The sequence below is a fragment of the Phyllostomus discolor genome, chromosome 2 (assembly GCF_004126475.2).
Source record: "Phyllostomus discolor isolate MPI-MPIP mPhyDis1 chromosome 2, mPhyDis1.pri.v3, whole genome shotgun sequence".
Classification (NCBI taxonomy): Eukaryota; Metazoa; Chordata; class Mammalia; order Chiroptera; family Phyllostomidae; genus Phyllostomus; species Phyllostomus discolor.
In genome coordinates this window covers 182,297,716-182,321,211 of record NC_040904.2, presented here as the reverse complement: position 1 = coordinate 182,321,211, position 23,496 = coordinate 182,297,716, and the positions used below count along the sequence as shown (strand labels likewise).

General features: G+C 35.3%; 1 protein-coding gene across 9 annotated transcripts in view; it reads right to left on the bottom strand.

The window, feature by feature from the left end:
* SOX5 (SRY-box transcription factor 5) overlaps positions 1 to 23,496 on the bottom strand; it is a 931,891-nt gene that overhangs the window by 374,518 nt on the left and 533,877 nt on the right. For 3 of the 9 annotated variants that reach the window (XM_028531944.2, XM_036017305.1, XM_028531945.2), the window contains exon 1: positions 1,067 to 1,240. The exons of 3 other annotated variants lie outside the window; for them this stretch is intronic. In XM_028531944.2, coding sequence (XP_028387745.1) covers positions 1,067 to 1,104 — 38 coding nt within the window. In that variant the 5' untranslated portion in view covers positions 1,105 to 1,240. Of the gene's footprint in view, positions 1 to 1,066; positions 1,242 to 2,352; positions 2,785 to 23,496 lie in introns of those variants that run through there. 3 more of the 9 variants (XM_036017300.1, XM_036017304.1, XM_036017303.1) reach the window with 2 other exon arrangements.

The window sequence follows — 23,496 nt, the reverse complement described above, 5'->3', positions numbered from 1 at the left end:
TAACCAGCTGGTCTAGCACCTAGCTTGCATTGCATAGTCAGATACAACAAATGTTTATACAGAAGGTAGCTTTCATGAAATTGAAAAAAAAAAGCCAGGGTATCATGCATCCTGGCTTTTTTTAGCTATTTTTTTAATTCACCATACAGAATACAAAGTTTGAATTCTTTTTAATGGCAAACAAAATTCTATTTATAGTTCCAAAAATGAACTTATGCTGGGATAAGAACTCAAATTTAAAAATTGCAATGTGTACTTACAGGAACACTAAGAGGGCTAAAATTCTTTCAAAGCCCTGCTTTACTTGCAATAACATCAAATGAAAGGATGTTGCACATATTTCTCCAAATAGGAACTACCTTATTACAAATACACTTATTCCCATCATAGCAAAAGGAGAACATGGAGTAAATCACAATTTACTTTAAGACAGCTAGTGCAAAAAGTGGCCGCGCAAACTTAGAAAGACATCATCACTATTTCCCCCTTTTTTGACATTTCAAAAGTAATCTACTAATAGAGTGTTGTAATGTTAAATATTCTTTTAAAAGAATCTGCTCTCTTATATCAACAAAAGGTCATGTGCTTTACTGAGTAGCTTCCAAAGTTTTACGGAAGGATCAAATAGGAACTTACAGCCTCCGTTTAACCACCACTAAAATCTTCTGTCACCCCAGGAATTGCCAGACAGAGATGTTGAAAATGGTTAACACTCTGCACAAAAGCATTTTAAAAGGTGTAGAAGGGAAGGAAAATATCAATGAAGGAAGAAAGTAAGAGAGTGAATGAGAAAGAGAAAAGCTGCGAGTGAGGGGAGAGAGAGATGCTTAATGTTCATTTAATTTCCTGTTATAGGACACAACCTAAAAACATTGAAATCTCGGAGACTTTACAAATCAGTTCAATTGGGTCCGAGCAATCACCACAAAAATCAGCTAAGAAGATTGCAGAAACCCTGGCTAAAGGCTTTTCTAACAAACAGGGGAGCATCTTCCAACTGATTCAGAGCCGACTGTAAAAGGGGAGAGTTGTACTTCAATATATTAGGGGTAAAAACTGTACTCACCTTTCAAACTCCTGAGGTAAATCAGGGTCAGTAAGCATGCTGGAAAAGCACAATTTCCCTTTGTCACAGCAGCCACCTATGATCGTCTCCAACTGAACCTGTCAAGTGAGTCCAAACCTTCTGAACCAATTGATTTTCTCTCTCTCTTTCTCTCTCTCTCTCTCTCTCTCTCTCTCTCTCTCTCTCTCTCTCTCTCTCTCTCTCTCTCTCCCCCCTCGCCCCCCTCCCTTCCCTAGGACTCCTTGACCAGTCTCTTAAAGGGGTAGCGCACTTCCAGCGCGGGGTCTGGCTGCTCCCCCTGCACGGAGCCGCACGCTCGCTCAGGCTGCAGAGCACTAGACAACCTCAGGATGCCTGTCCTTTCCTTTGAATTCCCTCTTCCAGACATCACCGAATATAAGGAGTCAACTCATGTAACACATCTCCCATACTCTCCTCTAAATAACATAAGTCCTCTCTCTCTCTCCCCCCTATATACACACACCAGTAGATTTTTTTTAAATGCATTTGCTTCTGATTAAAAGAGAAACCTGTACACTAGCAGAACTGATTAAACTGCATTATTAACTTATTAAGCAAAGAAATGATAGTAATCGCATTTTACACAAAGAATTGTTATTCCTTTTCACCCCTTCCTAGGCTCTCTAGAGCACACACGGAAACGCACACACACATACACACACACACTCACACACAACAATCAGGCATTGTTCTGAGGGAAGAAAAGCAACTTTGACAGATTGAAATATAGCAGAGGCCCCTTCAAGGAAACCTGTAAACAACTTGTCACTCACTCTGTCGGTCTCACTGTTAGCTCCTGCTTTCCACAAAGTGGTGCGAACGTCCTGGCAACCCAACCAAAGTTTCCTGAGCTCCAAACTCCATAAAACACGACGTGCGATGTGGAGGGGAATAGGTATCCACATGCCAAAATAATACGCACACACAAACACACACACCCACGAGGGGACAAGAAGCACAAGGCAAACACCCAAAAATGAAAACGAAAAGATGGGGCTCGGAAACTGTCCTGCTCCGGATCGCTGAGGAGGTCAGGGGTAGGAAGCGCTCCCCTGGCTGTGGGTCTCTTTAATTTCCTCTGCCCAAGCAGCCACAGATAACAAGGTGGACAAACTATGGCTTTACAGATCCTAAGCTGGCTGGCAAGGCACAGCCTCCATAGCAGTTCCAATTATCTAGATAAAAATCTGGCAGGCGAGGAAGGTAATCAGGTAATGTACCTTTGACATGAAATGACAGAGGCACATGCACACAGAGACACTTACACAGACACGCATGCAGAGATGGTGGCTGCCCCGTGCACTGCAGCATCTGGTCAGGGAGTGAGCACACACTCACCAACACGAGATAGTGTGCATTCTTCACACACACACACACACACACACACACACACACACTCAGTCACACACGCTCTCCACTCCTACTGGGAGGGTTCATTCTGCACAAAAGGCTACATTACAGAGCCCGCCCCAATAAGGGAAAGAGAGAAAAAAAAGCCTTCCATTGTTGAGAGGGCAGGTCAGTTGATTAGATTTTCTGTGGAGAATTCCACGAGGAAATTCCCTTCAAAGCCGAAGTGATTAACTGGGGGCTATTCTGGAAATGGAGCAGACAATGGCTCAATAGTCTGCACAGCCAATGTCCAGGCTGGCACTGAACTCACTTTAAAAAAAAATAAAAGCCAGACTCCCTGTTCTTTTCCACACATTCCCCCCCAACCCCCTCCACTCCTTCCAACTTCCCCTCCCAATTCCTTTTATTTTGCAGCTGGACAACATTAAGGGCCTTTAAAACCACAAGGGTTGACCCCACAGCAGTTTGATTAGGTCCCACTTTTTTTCCCTGGCGACAGGCAGACAGTAAGTTTACTTTCTTAGACATACACAATGTGGCACCATACACATATTCCAAATATCAAGATCAATGATTAACCTTCTAATATTAATAAATTTATTCTTCTATCAAAGCTTATAAATTTTTTTGACAAAGTTGATAATAACTTAATAATGAGAGCCATCATTCACTGGGTATCCTAAAAATAAACGTATGCCTACTACAAAATCAATGTGGAATAAGATTTAAGCATGTCACTATGGAGTTAAGACACTAACAAAACACAGAATTATGACCCACCCTGAAAAAGCTGTTAAGAAGGGATGTGGCAAAAATGACTTGATGCTGACATGATTTTCATTTTCAGCAGTTGGGGAAGGGGGAAGGATATTACTCACTATTCTTTCTTGTCGTTAGCCTCAAATTATTTTTTATTACAGCAACAACCCACTCCTACATAGAAAACTGAGAAAATTATTGTATTTCTTTTAAATATCTGTTTTTTCCAGCCTTTCTGAGACCTACAATCTGATATACTTTAATTAATAAAGTATACAAAAAATACAATGTTTTCTATTGTTTATAGGAATTAGGGAATGGTAGCTGCATGGCTATTACATACCCTTTAAAAATAGTTTTTGTAACAAAATTTTCTAATTAGAGAATCTTGTTTCCTCTTATATAAATAGAGAAAAATGAAGAAGGAGGGAGGTAAGTTACAGGGGCAATGGGAGCTGGAGTCAGGAAAAGGAGGAGGCAGTGAGGAGAGGATGCAGGGAGAGCACAAGGAGACATAGTGGCAGCATAAAGATAGAAACAAAGATAATGGCCATAAGGCAGGATGCTGAGATCCGTATGGTCCCAGCTGCTGTCTTGCTACAGCTAGTACCTCTGGTTGTTTCTCTGAAACTCTAATCCAGAAGGTCAGCGGAGCAGGTAGGAAAGAGCGTATGAGTGTTTGAGGCCAACTATAATATAATAAAAAGATGCTCATATCAGAATCTCCCTTGTCTTTGGTTCTGTTTTTATAGATACTTAATATATGTATGTGGAAGTACACATATGCCAAATAAACACAAAGCATATACAGGAAAATAGTAAATGGTTTGGAAGTCAGGTTAAGACCTCAACATATAAACATTACTGTAGCCACTCAAAAACATATTATTTCTTGCACAATCATCCCTGCTGAATGACTTGAAATAAAGTAGGAACTAGACAGAAAATTTGCCAAATATAATAATGATCATTTTAATAATGGTACTTTGAAGTAGTAGAACTCTCAAGCTAATAAGGAATTTTGTTCACGTAGCTTAGCTCATGGATCATACACAGCACAGAAAAAAGGGGTTATGTGTACCCCTAAATTCCCCAGTGTTTAAATGTGGGCAAAAGGAACTTAAAGTCATACAACTAGTTAGTGGTCCATTTGTTACTTGAAGCCAGATTTTATTTCACTTGTGACAATATAACACAGAATAAAATAGCACTCCAGAATTTAGAGCTGAATGAAAATCCCAAGAAGGTACTCACTTTTTAAGTGACATAAAAGGCTTTCAAATAATTGCTAATGAAATTAAATTTGACATAATCTCATTGGCATGAAGTTAGTACTGTATTTGATGGTTGAATGGAATAAATATTTTTAAATGTAGCTCTCTCGGCCATAAAAGTTTTCTTTCATTTGAATTCTATATTACAAATTAGAATTTCTATAAGATTTAGAATGTCAGCCAAAGAGAAAGCAGTTCCAAAATGTTCTCATCAAATCTTATCATTGGCAATTTCATTAAAGGATGGGATGGATCTAATTGATCCAATGATGAATGTTAAATTGCTATTATAAACTTTTCATTTTACATTAAATGTTAAAATGTTTAAATATTAAACATGTTAATGACTACCATATAATATGTGTTAAATAAAATCATATTCTTTATCCATTACCTAAAATTTTTAACATAATCAATTGGTTACGTACTTGGTATTCTCTACATAGGAATTAACATTTGAATATGATTTTGCTATACTATTATAAGTAGATCTCCAGTAAGTTTCATAATATGTGTAGATTAAGATACACCTCAGCATTCACTGAACATCTATTAAATGCTTACCAATATGTTAAGTACTAAGACTTTAAAAAAAGAATTCAAGAAAAATTTGTAACAAATCTAATATATATGATCCAAATCCAAATTGTTCCATGCCCAAACCCTCTAAAGCAAATATGCTAAGAAAAGTTACAACCAAAATAAATAAGCAAATAAACAAAAAAACAATGATGAGAACTTAATTGAATAATAATTAAATTAGTGGGAAATATGAAAATGATCTACAAATGCAAATATAAAAATATAAATACATCTTCTGAGAAGACCAGAGCACAAATTACAACATAAACCTATTAAAAATTACTTTTCATTTAATGAGTCTCTGTGACACTGCTGCATTAGTATTACGGAAAATGGAATGAACCTGGAAAAGTGTGCTTTTGAGCTCATGTTGTTTCCATTGCAAATATAAACAGGAGGTTCACACAGGCTAAGGAAATGTAAGATATGGTACTGAATGCTGCTGGAAAAGTCTCAAAGAGAATACGGGAACTTTTAAGATCATAAACAAGTTATTTCCAAATTTCACCTCTTACAGGTATTGTTCCAAGCAAGTATTTCTAATATCTTTCTCATTTAAAAGGAAGTATTTCTGTTCCCATGTTTTAAGAGAATTGTAAATATTTTCTATTTTAATAACTGAAATGGAAATATGTGGTCACAGATACAGATTATACTTTAATATTTGATGTATGTTCCTACCATCAATCTTTAGTTTTTTCATTTTATGGAATTTGAAAGGCTTTTTTTGAGAAATGAAACTTTCAGTGTTACAGTCACAATGAGTTTAAAACAAATCAGTGTCAGGTGGTACGAAATTGTATTGAATTAACCTGACACAGAGGCATTAAGAAAATGTTCATCTATTTTTTTCCTCCTCACTGTTTTATTCTCCTTACTTTGTCACAAAAACATTAAAAAAGAACCTTCCAGTTAAAAATAAAAAAGAGACCATTGACCTAATATGTGTAGCTTAAAACTTTTAGTCTTGTAATTGAAAGTCAATAGTCTATCTTTTTAATTTTTTTTATTTATATTTAACTTTATTTTTACTGTTGACACTATTACATGTGTCTCCACTCCCCTCCCCCAACTTGGCCTGCCTCCACCAAGCCCCCACCCACTTCTCTCTGGCTTTAACCTTCTTTCATCCAGTCCCTTCCTCTGCCCTCCTCTCTGACACCTATTTTCTTTTATAAATACCTAAACTTCAATTTTCTACACATTTATGCCAGAGAATTGGCATATAAGCTTACTTTGGGTATTGTCAGTTAGTTAGTTACTTTGCTAGTTAGTTAATTAGAATATAAATATGAATTGTCCTCAAATCACATTTTTGACCAACTAGTGCTGTTCAAGAATAAATTAAAAACATGTTCACTTTAGAGACTCTAGTCTCATAATTTTCTGAAAGAGATGATGTCATTCCCAATAATACCTCCCACTGATTGATATCTTACTCTTTATTACCTTCAGAATAATTTGAAGAAATTAAAAAATAATCGATTTTATTTTTTAGGACTTTCTACCAGTTACTGTGATGCACATAAAATAAAATTACCTCATTTAATATTCCAAACTACAGTAAGAGTAATGTAGATGTATTATCCCAAGTAAAAATGAGGAAACTGAGGCTTATAAAAAGAAATTAATTGATTTGTCTGAGGTCCCAAAACTAGTAAGTGCAAATGGGGAAACCAAAGATGTGAAATCTTCCCTCCAAAGGCACTGAATGCTAATTTATTTCAAAAATAGCTTAATAGCAATGAAATATCTAGTACAAGGAATGGGCTTAATAATTATGCTTTCATGCTAAGTGAATGACCAAACTTTGGACAAAGTTAGGTTGATTGCCCTATCCTGACAAATAACTTCATACAAAAGTTGATTTTTATACTGCATTGAAAAATTTAAGAAAGTATTCATCACATTTTTGGTGATCATAAACACAAAACTTAACAAATAATATAATTTGGGTCTCTATTAGAATAATTTTTAAACATCCCCTTCTTTATTATGATTACATTTTTGGAATCTGAGGTAAAATATCTGTTTTCTAGTCCCCATGTTACTACTTTGCATTGGAATATCTATCTTACAGAAAAGAATAATTTCAGGCAAAGAATGTCTATTAGGAACATAAGATCAACTGCACTTATACTTTTATTATTTTTACTCATTACACAATCATCTCCCCTTGTGATAAGTAGTGATGTTTATTCGCTGTCAGCTCATGGGGATGAGAAAGTCATGAACCAATCACTCAGGTGGTAAATCTCACAAGATACCTAGTGAGTAAAATATCCATGTAACCTACGAGAAGAGAAGCCATTCAAATGGGATCATATCTTTAAAAAGTGTGCTTGACTATTCAGCCCTTGGCCCATTTTAAAATTAGGTTGTTGGGTTTTTTGGCATTGAGTTTTGTAAGTCTTCACAAATTTTGGATATTAACCCCTTATCAGATGGATCAGCAAATATGTTCTCTCATTCTGTGGGTTACTTTATTATTTTGTTGATGTTTTTCTTTGCTGTGCAAAAACTTGGTAGTTTGATATAGTACCATTTGTTTATTTTTTTCTTTTGTTTCTCTAAGGAGGACATACAGATGGCCAATAGACACATGAAAAGATGCTCCATGTCACTAATCATCAGAGAAATACAAATTAAAACCACGAGGTAACATCTCACACCTGTCAGAATAGCTATCATCAATAAATCAACAAACAACAAGTGCTGGTGAGGATGTGGAGAATGGGGACCCTTTTGCACTTTTGGAGGAAATGCAGAAACCACTGTGGAAAGCAGTGTGGAGTTTTCTCAACAAATTAAAAACAGATCTGCCTTTTGACCCAGTGATCCCCCTTCTGGAAATACATCTGAAGGAAACCAAAACACTATTTGAAAGAACATAAGCATCCCTATGTTTACTGCAGCATTATTTACAATCACCAAAACATGGAAGCAGCCCAAGAGGCCCCCAGTAAATGAGTGAATAAAACAGCTATGGGATATGTACACAATGGAATACTACTTGGTTGTGAAAAAGAATATTTTACCCTTTGTAACAGTATGAATGGACCTGGAGAACATTATGCTAAGTGAAATAAGTCTGTCAGAAAGACAAATACCATATGATTTCACTCATAAGTGGAATCTAATGAACAAAATGAACTAACAAGGAAAATAGAGACGGACTCATAGATAGAGAGCAAGATGACAGCTAAGGGGGAGAAGATCAGGGGATGGAGGGATTGAGCAAAAAGGAAAAGAATCACGAACATGGGCAACAGTGTGGTGGTTGTCGAGGGGAGGAGGGTATAAGGTCAGTAAATGGTAATAGAAAAAATGCAAAAAAATTTTTTAAATAAAAATAGTAATTAAAAAAACACATCTGGAAAAAAAAAGTGTTTTTGGCTACCAAACAGTAATTTCTCAACCTGGAAATGAATCCACGGAGCATACTACGCTGACATTTTATTGTCAATGAAACAACAGCACAGTGAGTAGTAGAACCATGACCTTGCTAAAACACGGCTTGGATTCTTACTTATGTTATTTCTGCAAAATATTTTAGTACGTATCTTTCAGAAAACTTTTCCCACTGAAGATATATGTATTTCTTGATACTAATTAATTAGAACAGAAATAAGAGCTAAAACTGGGTGAAGTATGAAACCATGTGTACACTTAGCTTCATTTTTAAGTTGATTATACTTGTCTATTCTCTATATTCTCCTGTGATAGCTTACTAAGTGACCAATAAATCTTATTCATAGTAAATGAAAATGTTGCCCCTTGACAATGTTCAGTGTACTTCTGTCTAGAATAGCACAGAAAGAATTATGGCTAAGGAAGTTAGGAGGCCTGTGCTCTAAACTAAGAGTCCCCACCCTCCCAGCTGAGGACCAGTACAGGCCTATGGCCTGTTAGGAACCGTGCTTGGAGGGAAGCTCCTCTAAGCTCTGCCTACAGTCTCTGGCCTCCCAGCCTCTCACCTGGTCCACAGCAGGAGGTGAGTGGCAGGTGAGGGGCAGCGAGGAAGTGAGGCTAGACTCAGCTCCGCCTCCTGTCCCCTCCTCCTTGTCTGTGGGAAAACCAGTCCCTGGTGCCAAAAAGGTTGGGGACCCTGCTCTAAAGAGAGCCTGTATTCATTCCTAACTAGTCATGTGGTCTTGCCTAAGTCTAACATCTCAGGAAAGATGAGTTTTAAGGTCCCTTTTCACTCTCAAATTCTGACTCAATAAATGCTTCTTTGATGAATCAATTTATAACTTGCAAAGTAAAATTTCTTACCCTTTTCACTTTTAAACCAGTTACATAGGCTTTTTAAAACGTTTAAGACTTGTCCTTATAATTTTTAACCCATTAAAGTATGTCATAACTACATTCACACACATATAAGATGATAAGGAAAATAAATTTTTATTAATTAAAGTTAATTCAGCTAAGATCTATTAAATAGAAATGATCAGGAGAACATGGTCATGAAAAAGGCCATGTTTTCAAAAGAACTAATTTTATGACTGATATAATCTATTTGTAAATCTGAAAAATTCATGGGCTTGAATTTCCAAGTCGCAACTCTCGTTTTCTCTAACTACAATGACATTTATTAGCATTACCTAATTCATAAGAGAATTAAAAGCAGTTCATTACTATATTGAACATGTCACATGTGTGTGATGACAGTGACTGGCGTGTCGGGAGAAATAAATGCAAAGTCTGCTGTTATCCAGAATTTCAAAACACAAATGAGAAACTCAAAGACAGACTAAAAAGTTGAAATGTTAGAAATCCTGACAGGCAAATTGTATTCAAGAAAACCTAGTTTTTAAAATGAATTTTGTGAACACTCTGTAGAACTCCTGCCAAATAACATCTTTTTTTTTTCATGTTATTGTTAAAAAGTTACTTACTGCCATAATATAGAGATCAATTCATTACGACTAGCCACAGGATAAAAAAAAATGTAAGAAAACAGACTTTACCAAAAGAATGCATTCATTCAATTACTCCACAAACACATTTAGAAACACATTTAATCTATACTTGTACTATAAACCATTGATATATTAAGATTTTATTGTGTATACTTCATACTTTCATAAAATGGAAAAAGATAAATTAGTGCTAATTTACAAATATTAATGGTGTCAAATGATACATTAGTATTTAAAGATCCCTAAATATTAATTAACTCTAAACAAATTCTGGGTCTATAATTAGAAACATTTATTTTTAAATTTTGCTTCAAGTCAAGGCATAGACTAAACTATGACAAGCATTTGTAAGATATGATGGCATCCTAAGAACATCTTTAAAAATATGTGTACGTCTATGTCCTTTCTCATTTGTGACCCATTTACTCTTAATAAATCCAATCATACAAACACCAAAAATTCTAGAGGACAAAAGGTGCTGTAAACAAATCAGAAGACATGAGACAACTTGTAAAAAATATATGTCCTCATGATATATAAAGAGCTCTCTGAAATCAATAAGAAAAATATAATCTAAGCATAAAAGAGAAAAATAAGTTGTTCAAAGAAAACAAGAATGATTCTTGAACAATGGAAAAATGCTCAGCACCCCTTAGTGAAATGCAATTTACAACTACAATGTGATAACCATTTTTCAACCTATCAGTTTGGCAAAAAATCAAAACTTGGATTAACATTTTATATTAAATTGTACTATTTATTTATAAATAATTCCTTATCTCCCTTGCTATACTGCCCTGCTGATACAGTTTTATTTCCTATTCCATGGACTTTATCTTAGTCATATAACTAATGTTTGATTTAGCTCAGCCACCTTATCTTGTTTCTGCCTTCCACTGTGCAATAATGTATCCTAGACAGAGCCTGTCCCATCGCCTGGGTCCTCCAATGAGAAGAAACAGGGTGCAAATTTCCCATGTGAGTCCAATGTTTTTTAAAAAAATACTATACTTACATAGTATACATAATATACTGTAGATTAAATTATTCAAAAACACATCTAATTAAACTAAAATCTCTCCAATTATTACCCATCAACTATATACAACATTTCCCAAATTCAGATAAGCAGACCCAACACATATTTTTGGAGGCCTATAATTAATGTGTAATTTTTTATTATTAAAAAGTATTTTTTAAAAAAGAATCTCTGGGATATATTATATATATTCTGGTATAAATCAAGTTGCATATATATTTCTGAATCGAGCTTTTTACTCAATGTTTTATAATAATTTTACCATGTAATTATAATTTTAATGCTGGCTTAATATTACATATTATGGGCTGTCAAAAAAAGTATTTTACCTGTTCAGAAAAAAAAATTCCCATTTTTAACAATAATCCTCAATTTAAAGATACTTTCATAGAACATAATTTTCTTTTCTGGAATAAATATTCCTTTAAAAAATTCAAAGACTGCAGTGAATATATTTTTGGAGTATGTAATTTTTTTCTTTCTTTTTTTCTTTAAAAGAAGCTCGTGTATAATTCAAGTTTGAAAGGTGACAGCCTCATTATAAATCAAATATTTGACTCTCACTCTGCCATCACCTCCTTACCCAGCCTTCTCTCTCCCAACATGCCATGAACTTCATGCTCCTGCTCCGCTAGACAGGTCTAGTTGAGGGCAAACAGCCTGTTGTTTCTTCCTTTAATGATTTTGTGTGAACTGTATATTCTTCCTGGAATATCTTCCAAACTCCCTTACCACTACTTGGCATGCTAATTTCTACTTATCCTTTAAGGTCTGTTGAAGCATCAGACCTTATAAAAATCCTATCTTCATCTCTCACCTGTTAACTTTCCTGGGATTTCCATAACACAGGTAGAACATAAAGTTCCTACAACTTGGCTCTGAGCTTTATAAAAATAGATGGTTTTGATTTGTTCATTTTTGTCCAGGGGTGTCCAACCTGCAGCCTGTGGGCTGCATGCAGCCCCACATGACTGTGAATGCAACCCAATGCAAAATCATATATTTACTTAAAACAGTATGAGTTTGTGCGTGTGTGTGTGTGTGTGATTACGTGTCATGGTGTACTTAATGTGTGGCCCAAGACAACTCTTTTTCCAGTGTGGCCCAGAGACACCAAAAGGTTGGACACCTTTGCTAGACCAACAATTTCAAGTTCTGTAATACCCATGGCATTCTCTAAGTAAAGAAAAAAAAATCCAGAGACTCAGAACCCTGTGTTTCTGTGTACTGGTACATATGTGTATATATATGAGTACACACAAACATACATATATATATGATGATGATCATGATTATTATCAATATTATTATAAAGGGTTAACCAACACAATCATTTATCTTAGTGTTTTCAAGCACAATCTGTTTCCTAAGATCAGGACATGCTCCCCATTCACATCATCACCTTTACATCTAGGTTTAAATAATACTTCCTCGAGAAAGCCTTCCCTGGACAAGGACTGAAGTATAAGAAACAACATGTCCTGAAGTGTTAAAGTTCATGGACAACAGTAGTAATATTAACAGAAGTTTGGAAGTTGGCATTGCTTGTGGGAAAAGTGATGTTACATTGAATATGACATAATGGCAGAACATATAAGTAGAGGTTTCCAAGTTAGGGATGGAAACAGTTCACTTAATTATGTAAAAATATCATAGAAGAAGTAAATTTTATGTATAAGTATGAAAGGCTCATTTACAAGGTAATATACTAAACTAACAAAGTTAAAATCTTCAAGAAAGGATAAATAACATAATGACTTTTTTTTTAAAGAGGCCTATTTAAAAGTCACAGATCTGAGAAATTAGGCAGTCCCTGGTGAGAAATGCTCTTATAATACCAAGAGAACAGAGTCCATCTCTGGCAAATGAAATCATAAATTCTATAGACATCCACCACCCCTGTGGCACATTCGCACATGCCCACACACACCACGCGGAAGCATGCAAGCCGATATTTAATTCCCTTTCACAACAAGGTCTCCAGAAGGAACACAGGACCTCCATGTTAGGAACTGCCTCTGAAAGAGAAAGTATCACCCTAAGGCATACTCAAGGAAAAACACACCAGTGAAAATGTTAAAATTAACACATCTAAAGTTTTTGAGAAAAAAGTAATTCAATAGCCATGACGTTTGTACCTAATGGACTTCTTCGTTCATTTCATAATGGCAATAACTCCTATCAAACACAACTGCCATTTCATTGTTATGTGTCCAGATGCTGTTTTGGCAATTAGGCAGTCAATGCCATTATTACTGTATTTAAAGTGATCAAGTATGCAATTGCCCACTGTTGTCCTTTTCTTCCAGTACAAAGATTTGAACCTTACTTTTGATCTAAAAATATTCCATTTATATCTCTTTGTTGATAGATTTTCCTGTTGCTTTACTTCAAGGTCCTGGAGAAATCATTAGTGACATTATGCCAAGGGCTGAACCTCATAAGCAACCTGAACAGTTTGATTCACTGAAAATCCAACCCACAATTCACTAAAAGAAAGTGTAATAATGACCTGTCCAATTAAAATGCTTAAATTAAATGGAGAGAATCTAATGATTTCCCCTTATCATTCTGATATTCTAGAAGCATGGCAGGGGAACAATAAATACCAACACATGTGAAAGATGCCCACTCTATTGTAGTTTAAGGAAAGCAAGCAAAATCTTTTAAAAGGAAACTGCACTATTACATAAAGGGCACTCTAATGGATGCATCTAAGTACAAAAAAGGGGCAAATAACCTCCTCTAAATTAAAACATATTTAAATAAATTCTTAAGCCAATTAGACAAGTAGGAAGCTATCCTATTAACATGCTGAGGAAGTACAGAGGAAATAGGAAAGCCTGCCTGAGCATAAGAGTAGTTATGAAAAGCACAAATGAGACATCACTTATGTTGTATTAGTTCAAAAATAATAAATTTCTCTAATTTCTATAATTCTTGTCAAATACATATAATCACGTCTCCCAGTCATATACATGCATTTTTGTTTGCATACCTTCAGTTAAAGAAATTATAAAAGCAGACTCAAGGAACTGTCCTGCATCCTGAATACGGCATACCCATATAAGAGCAAAATCCAGCACCAGGGAGAAGTACGCTGGTTAATTTAATGACCTGACTTTAGAAAGTTTGCAGAGATATGCTCAACAGGATGAGAACTGACGATATATGAGTCTAGCATGCATACATGCATGAATGAATGAGGTACAAGAAGTTGGAAGACTCTAAATTGTATTCAGTGAATGGTTTTTGCATTTGAAGTGTACACTATTTAAATAAGCATTTTGCAAGTAAAAACAGGCTGCTATTAAACTAGCTATAATTGGTTAATAAAAATCTAAAGCAGTTGTCTTCAAACTTATTAGCCTTGGAACACTTTCTCAAAAATGAAACAACAAAACTTGAGGAGAACAGAAATATGAAACTAAAAAGTAGGTGTGAGTTTGTGTGGTAGTGTTTGGAGCATAGTCGGTGAGAGAGTATTTCACTAAATCTCTCCCTTCATTACACCAAAATAATTCTAAATATCTACAGAAGCAAATTAAGATCAATTTTGGGAGATACATATTAGAACATTAAAAGGACTTAAACTAGATTCTTATAGGTATTCGATAACTTATACCATAAAATACCCTATTTTATCATTTTTGCTCTTTTTTTCTATATGATTTTGTCACTATCGCAAGTACTATACAAATATAATTTTATATGCCTCATTATTCTCATGTATTCCTCAGAAACAATCATTTACTATCCCTTTTATTTATATTGCTACTGATCTTGGTCCAGGAACATCATATCTAAGTTACTAAGCATTTTATTCTTTCTTTGGAGACACCTAGCTCTCCTGTTAGCACAGGGGTTTCAGTATAAGATATCCAGGAAACTATAACATGTTCACATTTCCTTCTAGGCCAATCTTGAAAGGGAACCTAGTATAATATATTCCTAGAGAAGATTGTTAATTGTTTTGTTGTGTAAAGTCCATTTTAACAATGCTTCCATGAATGTTCGTGTATTTGTCCCATAAAAAGTCCAGCCATTGTTAATATAACAGGAACAGTTTGTACAACATCGATGTAACCTGGCAGCCAAGGAGAGTGGACTGGAATGAGCATGTGTGAACAATGACAACTTCACTGTGTTAGTCAGTGGGAGCAGTAGACACCATTGACTGAGCATGTGTACTGTGTGGGACCATCACATTCAAAATGACACAGCAGAGCAACACATCTGCATCAGATTTTGTGTTAAGCTTGAACATTCCTCTGCAGAAACTATTTGGATGATTCCAATGCAGCTATGGGTAACTGGTGATTTGCATCTTCATCACCACAATGCACCTGCTCATGCATCGTATCTCCTGCAGAGATTTTTGGTGAAACATCAAATCACTCAGGTCACTCAGCCCCACTACAGCCCAGATATGGTGTCCTATGACTTCTGGTTTTCCCAAAGCTAAAATCACCTTGGCAAGGGAAGAGATTTCAGACTATCAGTGAAATTCAGGAAAATATGACTGGGCAGCTGATGGAGACTGGGAGGACTGTGTGAGGTCCTGAGGTGCCTACTTTGAAGGGGACCCAGGCGTCATTGTCCTTTGTACAATGTTTCTTGTGTCTTCTTCAATAAATGTCTCTATTTTTTATATTACATGGCTGGATACCTTCTGGACAGATCATATGTGTGTGTGTGTACATACATATATGCACACACACATATGCACATATATATGTATATATAATATTAAATATACCAGGTAACCCTGTAAATGAATGCAATCATTTACCTCAGTATTTACCTTAGTATTTTTTAAACACATCAAGCACCTCAAATAGGGCAAAAAAGGCTCTACTTGGTTATTTTAAATCCATACAATAGGTTTGCACAAATAAATGCACATATATGACATCTGTCTAACCATAAAATTAAAAATGTATTTACATATTTCCACTAAGTTTGGCCCCTGTTGAGAAATGAATCCTTGACAGTGACTCATAAAGCTGGCAGGCTGCACTTGTGAACAACTAAACTTGAAGAAGCAGACACTAGGGGTGCAGACCCCAGTCAGGGTGTAGGCCAGAACCAGGGTGCAGGTGGCTAGTGGGCTCAGACTCAGTGCAGGCAGGGCAGGAAAAGAACATGCCCAGTGTGCACATCGACATCCACAGCACACCCTATGCACACATCATACACCGCAGGACAGGGCTGTTTCTGGGGCGCTGTCAACTGCCCTTCTCATGGAGTCTACGCAACTTATCCACACACGGTATTCAGAACAGGTGGTCAATGTCATGTGTGGTGGCCTGCACACTAAGAGTGGCCAGTGTCCAATCAGTCTCAGGTATCCTGTTCTGCCATGTTTGAGCAAAAAGCCTACCAACTTGTCATTTCATTTTACTAACGACTTAAGTTTCAATGCTGGCGGCCAGAGCACTTTAGACCACTGGCAGATTCTGCCTGGAAAACACCAGCCACCACAGCTAGGTGGTGGTGGTGACCTGTGGGAAAAAAAGACCAGAAGCAAAGTGTGCCAGCACTGCACAACCTCCTGCACAAGATGTGGACAGACCCTCTGCATAGGGGCTTAGGGTCCCCTGATGATGTTCTTAAGTGTAACACCAGCCAATAGGCAGATGAACATATTTAAGTGACATCTGTTTTCATCCTTACAACTGGCTTTGTAGCACCTTGAGACCGACTGCCAGGCCACTGTGATAATCAGCCCTAGAAGTTTGGTGTTGTCTACTACTTGATGCAGATTATTTCATTATTCAAGATTTCAGAAAAGCAGCGGAAATGTCCATTTGCCTATTCAGTTATCCAAGTTGAGAGGTAGTAGTGCTGGGGAAGAAAGGATGGAAATCCAACACCTTTCTCCCTCTCCCTCTCCCCTCCATTTCTTCATTACAGAGGGAAACCCAATATCACCAAAAAAAAAAAAAAAAAGAAAAAACCTGAAAAGAAAAGAAAAGAAAAGAAAAGAAAAGAAAAGAAAAGAAAAGAAAAGAAAAAGCAACTGACTGCATTGAAAGCTTTGCCAGGGTAAATTGCTTGTACTAGACTTTTTTACTCCCAAACAAGGGACAGGAACAAGTTTGCTTCTATTTAGATAAAAACTGAAGGGCAGGAAATTTCAGACGGTGATTGTCATAAACATTTAAGTACTAAGTTTTTATTTCAATGTATTGTATATATTGAAAATAAACATATTAAAATGAAGCTGATCAAAATAAAATATTTTACTTGGCCAGAAATAGGATTACAGAAATGCAATGAAGAAAGCTATATTGGGCTTTCCTAGTAAAGTTCATTAAATCTTATTAATTTAATTAGCAAATATGACAGTTTCTGAACATTGACATGTTATATCATGATAGTCCAAATTTTATGTAATATGCATACTGAGTACATAATTGGCTATAATAGATATTTATTGATTGAATTATGTACCAAAATCTCAGAAGCAATATACCATAACAGAGTGAATAAATACATTTACTATGTGAAGCCAGAAAACACAGGTTCAAATCATAATTCTTCTCTAATACCTCTCTGATCCTTAGTTGACTCGTTTGCAAATTAAGAATGATAACAATAACTACCTTGCAAAGATGGTACACAGTTAATTTTTACTATACATGGAAAATGCTTTGTAAAATGGGAAATGCACTATGCGTTAGCAATTATTAGTCAATAAGTCATTGTTTATAAACTAAGAAAAGTAACTCTAGTTCATAAGATAAATCACACAAATTCTTATATAAAATGACCTCTTTCGGTAATGCTACTTTTCATACCAGTGATTATATTTTCCTCTTCAGTGAATGAAAAGAGCAATAGAATGCATTCCCGCACGTTTAACCCGTCAATTATTTTCAGATTGTTTAAGTTGCATACGATGCATGCCATAAGAAAGGAAACAACATTAAGTTTCTGAAATGAGCTTTTAAATGTTCAGATTGTTTAAGCATTTCATTTATTATATGGTTTATATAATGTTTAGCATAAGCATATGCACACATGAGGGAATGAATTTGAAAAGTCAACACTAGGTGGGTCCATAGTAATGAATTGAACATTTAAATTGAAATGTGAGAAATATCCCTGTTTAAAAGATGCATTACAGCTAAAAAAAAAAAAGTCATAAACCAATGAAACGAAGAGAAAGAAAAGCTCACTTGGTATTTTTAAAAGGCATATAAAATATACATAAATAGGAAATATAAAAAGTAACTAAATATGCAAAATATTCTAAATTATTTTTAATTTAGAGATTTAGCATCTGCCAAAGCAGTTTCTTTCCATATAATTATACAGAAAATATGCAACATACAGTAGAAATAGGGAGATAATATAAAGTCTGTAAGTTATCTGGAATAATAGTTCCCCAGATAAATGCATTTTTTATTAAAAACAGTAATTTAAAAATATCCTTATAATTTCACAATAATTTTAGCTAATAATGTAACAAAAATACTGTATTTTATCTCATTAATAAAACATTGTAGGATAGTAGGAAATGTGTAAAAAATATGTGGATATAGAAATGGGAAATTGGAAAGACTTTTTCACCAAGGATTAGTAATTAAAATCAGTATAAACAGAACTTAATGTCTCCTATCTGTCTCTATCCTCTGATTTCTCTAGCTTTAGTGTTCCTAAATAGACATTTTTTGAAAACTATGATGTTTTGGTTTTGTGGTTAAGAAGATCCCTGTAATAGAAATTCTCATGATCCTGTCTCACAGTGGGTGGGCAATTTCATTTAATCTCTTCTATTTTAATAATCTTCTATTTTAACACTGTCTATATGTCAAGACTCCCAAATAATATTTCTATCTCAGACTCCCTTATAATGTTATAACTCCACTTGGATGTCTTATAGGCATCTCAAACTCAACATGTCCCAAAAGTAAGCTTTTCACTTCTCCACTCCCCATCCCAATTTTTCCATCATGATGCAACATCTACCCAATTGTTTTGGCCTCAAACCTAGGATTCAGTTATTCTTTAAAAAATAAAGAATAGAGAGAGAGGAAGAGATGGAGAGAGAAACATCAATAAGGGTATGCCTCTCACATACCCCCTACAAGGGACCTGGACCATAAACCTGGCATGTGCCCTGACTAGGAATCAAACCAGTGGCCCTTTGGTTCACAGGCCAGTGCCCAACACACTGAGTCACACCAGCCAGGGCAGGATTCAGTTATTCTTGACACACTCCTTTAGGCTCCCAAATTAATTTTGTCTCCAAGTCTTTCCAGTTCTATTTCCTAAATGTATCTTGAATCATTTAATTGTCTCTAATGTCATTGTCACCACAGCAATCCAAAGCATTATCATCTGCTAAGGTACTATAATTTACTTTTAATCAGTCTGCCTCTACTTACTCTTATTGTCTTCAATCGACTTTTTACCCCACACAATATCCAGACTGCTGTGCTTTGAACAAAAATCTGATCACAATATTATTTCCCATGATTAAAATTCACCAATCTTCATATTTTCACTTGAAATAAAATCCACAAACCTTACTGTGGCCTACACAATACTTCTTTATTGCTACCAGCTCCAGTCACAGTTTTATCTCTATTGAAGAATACACAGGATCATTTCTGAACTGAGGCTCCTCTCCTCTGCTGCTATTTTCTCTGTAATAATGTTTTTCTAATTTTTATTTGGCTAATTTCCACTTACACTTTATTTCAATTTAAATTCTACTTTTTTTCTACCTCCAGACTAAGCTTGCTCAACCTAATTTTCAGTTTTGGACCATCCGTTGTTGGTTATTCCATTTATTTTCATGGTAAAATGTGGTTAAAAATAGTTCATAATGTATTAAACAATCCTAGAGCTTAGAGACAGGTGCCATTTCAAAGATGGCTGGGCATGGTTCTGGACAGTATTCTTTCAGTTTACTACCAAACCAGCATAATTGTGCAACTATGTGACATGTGCTACACAAGTATACAAGTGTGAGGACAAAGCTCTAAGTGACTCTCTAACATAAGAAATACCAAAGTTCTGCAGCCATCTGTCCCTAGCACTGACTAACTGAACAACTCACCAAACTGGAGAAGCCCAGAAACATTTCATAGCATAATAGCGTATCAACATGCACATATTCTCCCTATTAACATACAACATACAACTTCTGGGTAACAGTCACAGTAGCACTCTATTTTACACTGATGTGTGAATCGATATGACCCACCCCACTGCCTATCACAGGGAAAGAAAAGTATGGACCCCCTTATCTCTAACAAAGGAGCCCCTTGCAGGCTTGCAACTATTCTGCAACTTCAGGAGATGTGATTCATACATATGCTATTCACCCGGTTTAAGTGTGTACTTCAGTGGTCTGTGGTTTATTACATTACTACTTTTTTAAAGTTGTGGATATAGATAATAAAATTTAGTATTTTACATGTACAATTCAGAGAATTGATTGCATTCACAATGTTTTCTAACCAGCACCACTGTTTTCAAAATGTTTTTATCACAGCAAACAAAACTCTGTAATTCTTAAGTAATTTCCACTCCTCCCTTTCCCTTCAACCTCTAACAACTCTAATCTGCTTTTTGTCTCTATGAATTTGCCTATTATAGTATTTAATATAAGTGAAATCATACAGTATTGTCCATTTGTGCCTGGCTTATTTCACTTACCATAATGTTTTCAAGGTTCATCCATGTTGTAGCATGGATGTAGCATCATTCCTTCTTATGGCTGAAAAATGTTCTATTGCATGAAAATACCACATACGCTTATCCACTGATGGGAAATTAAGTTGTTTGCACATTTTGCCTATTGAGAATAGTACTACAATGAACACTGACATATAAGTATGCATTCAAGTCCCCGTTTTCAGTTTTGGGGGTACATATCATCGAATAGAATTGCTGGATCATATGGCAATTCTGTTTAACTTTTTGAGTCTATCTTTTCCATAGCATTTCAGCTAGCAAAGCAAGATGGTTCCAATTTCTCCACAACTTTATCAACACTTATTTTGCATTTTTCATTGATGTGTTTTGTTTTTTATTTTTGCTATTCTAGTAGGTATGTCAGCTGACTCATTTTTGTAGAACTAATACAAATTCACCGAGGATGATTACCACCACAATTACTACTAAACCTCTTCCACAGTGGAAAGATTTAGATTTAAATAATTACAAATTAAATTCAATACAATAACTATATAATTGATTAACAGATGGTAAAGCTGTGTAGGTTTTTTTCACATTTGACAATGTCTAGGAAACAAAAAAACTAGAATAAATTAAGTGTCTTCAATAATTCTAATATTTTAAGAGAGAACTACAATCTCTGTTAAAACCTTTACCTTCCACAAGACTGTTAATTATTGTGCCAATTAACAGATTTGGGGAGGGGGAAATCAACACAGATTGAGAGTAAGTGCTGAACATGGGGCAAGCACTTTGATATGCAGTATATTATATATTCTTCAAAATAGATAATAATTGATATTTATTATTTACTATTATATAGATGAAAAAGTGAGAGTATAAAAGAATTATATCTATAAAAGTAGCAGAATTTGCCCTGGCTGGCGTAGCTCTGTGGATTGAGAGTGGGCTGCGAACCAAAGTGTCGCAGGTTCGATTCCCAGTCAGGGTACATGCCTGGGTTGCAGGCCACGGCCCCCAGCAACCACACATTGATGTTTCTCTCTCTCTCTATCTCCCTCCCTTCCCTCTCTGAAAATAAATAAATAAAATCTTAAAAAAAAGTAGCAGAATTAGAATGACTTCATGGCATTGAAATTTTTACTAGTGTTTCATTATTTTAATCTTCACTTGAGGATATGTTTAATGATTTTAGAGAGAGGAGAAGGGAAGGAGAAAGAGGAAGAAAGAGAGACATCAATGTGAGAAAGAAATGGTGATCAGTTGCCTCCCATACACACCCTGATCAAAAATCGAACCTGCAATATAGGTATGTATCCTGACCAGGAAATGAACCCATGACATTTTGGTGTAGGGGATGATGCTTCAATCAACTGAGCGACACTAGCCAGGACAAATTTTTTATTAGTTTTTCATCTCTGTATTTAATAAGTATGTATTAAGCACTTATTAACATCTTACATAGCATTTCCAAATATAAAACAGATCAAAATTATACTGCTTTGGTTAAAGGCTGGGGGAAGGTCAGGGTAGGCACCATGAGCCCTTGTTCTCCAAGGTTTCCCATAGGTCTGCAGTTTAACATAAAAAAAGATAAGATAATAGTACTGTCTCTTAATCTATAATGTCCATTGAGTATTTCCATATAGGATTAAAAAACTGAGCATAAATACTTTGGGATACCATAGATTACAAAACTAAAAAGCTAAGACTTTAAACATATCCTGGACAAATTCTTTCTTTTTTCTTTTTTTAAAATTTTTTATCTTTTTGTTTTATGTTGTTGACACTAACATTATCTTAGTGACTCAAAATTTTACACTTTATCATTCCAAGTTCAAAGAAAACATAAAATAACACCTAATGCATAATCTAGTATAAAAAGATGGTGGTATCCCAAATCTTGGCTACTGCAAGCAGCCCAAGTGCCTATTAGTAGATGAATGGATAAAAAAGTAGTGGTACATTTACACAACAGAAAACTACATGGCTGTAGAAAAGAAGGAAATCATCCTTTGCAAATGCATAAATAAACCTGGAGAGCATTATGCTAAGTAAAATAAGCAAGTCAGAGAAAGACAAATACCATATGATTTCACGAATATGTAGAATCTAATGAAAAAAAAAAACAAACAAAATAGGAACACTCACAGAGACAGGGAACAGACTGACAGCTGTCAGAGGGGAGGGGAGTAGGGGGGTGGTAAAAAAGGTGAAGGGATTAAGAAAAAACAGAAATAAAAAACCTCATAGACACAAACAATATGGTGATAATGAAAGAAATGGGGCTTGGGAGAGGTAGGAGAGGAAGGGGGAATAAATGGTGATGGAAAGAAACTTGGGGTGGTGAACACACAATACAGTATACAACAGAGGTATTATAAAATTATACCTCTGAAATCTGCATATCTTACTAACCAATGTCACCCCAATAAATTCAATAGCAAAACTAGATGAGATTATAGGGAGTAGACTCATCATTGTTCAATAAACTCATAACCAGCCTATGGTCTTTCTTTTCAAAACCAGATTATGATTTTCCTGTAAAAATATTAGGTCCATGCCTTAATTCTCTAAAATAACTAGTCTTCTGGACAGGAATGACAGGAAGATAGTATGGAAAAGAGAATGGGTCACTTTGTAAGCAAATGAAAAAGAAAGGTAGTTTGTGGAATAATAATTTTAAAAATGAATTGATGCATAAAAGGTAAAACACATGATTAAGGATAAAGTTTTAGTCTTATGAAAAATAAGGAACATTGTTGTACAAAATAACTTAGGAGAATTAGGAAAAATTTACAGAAGAAAATTTTGAAATGTGTT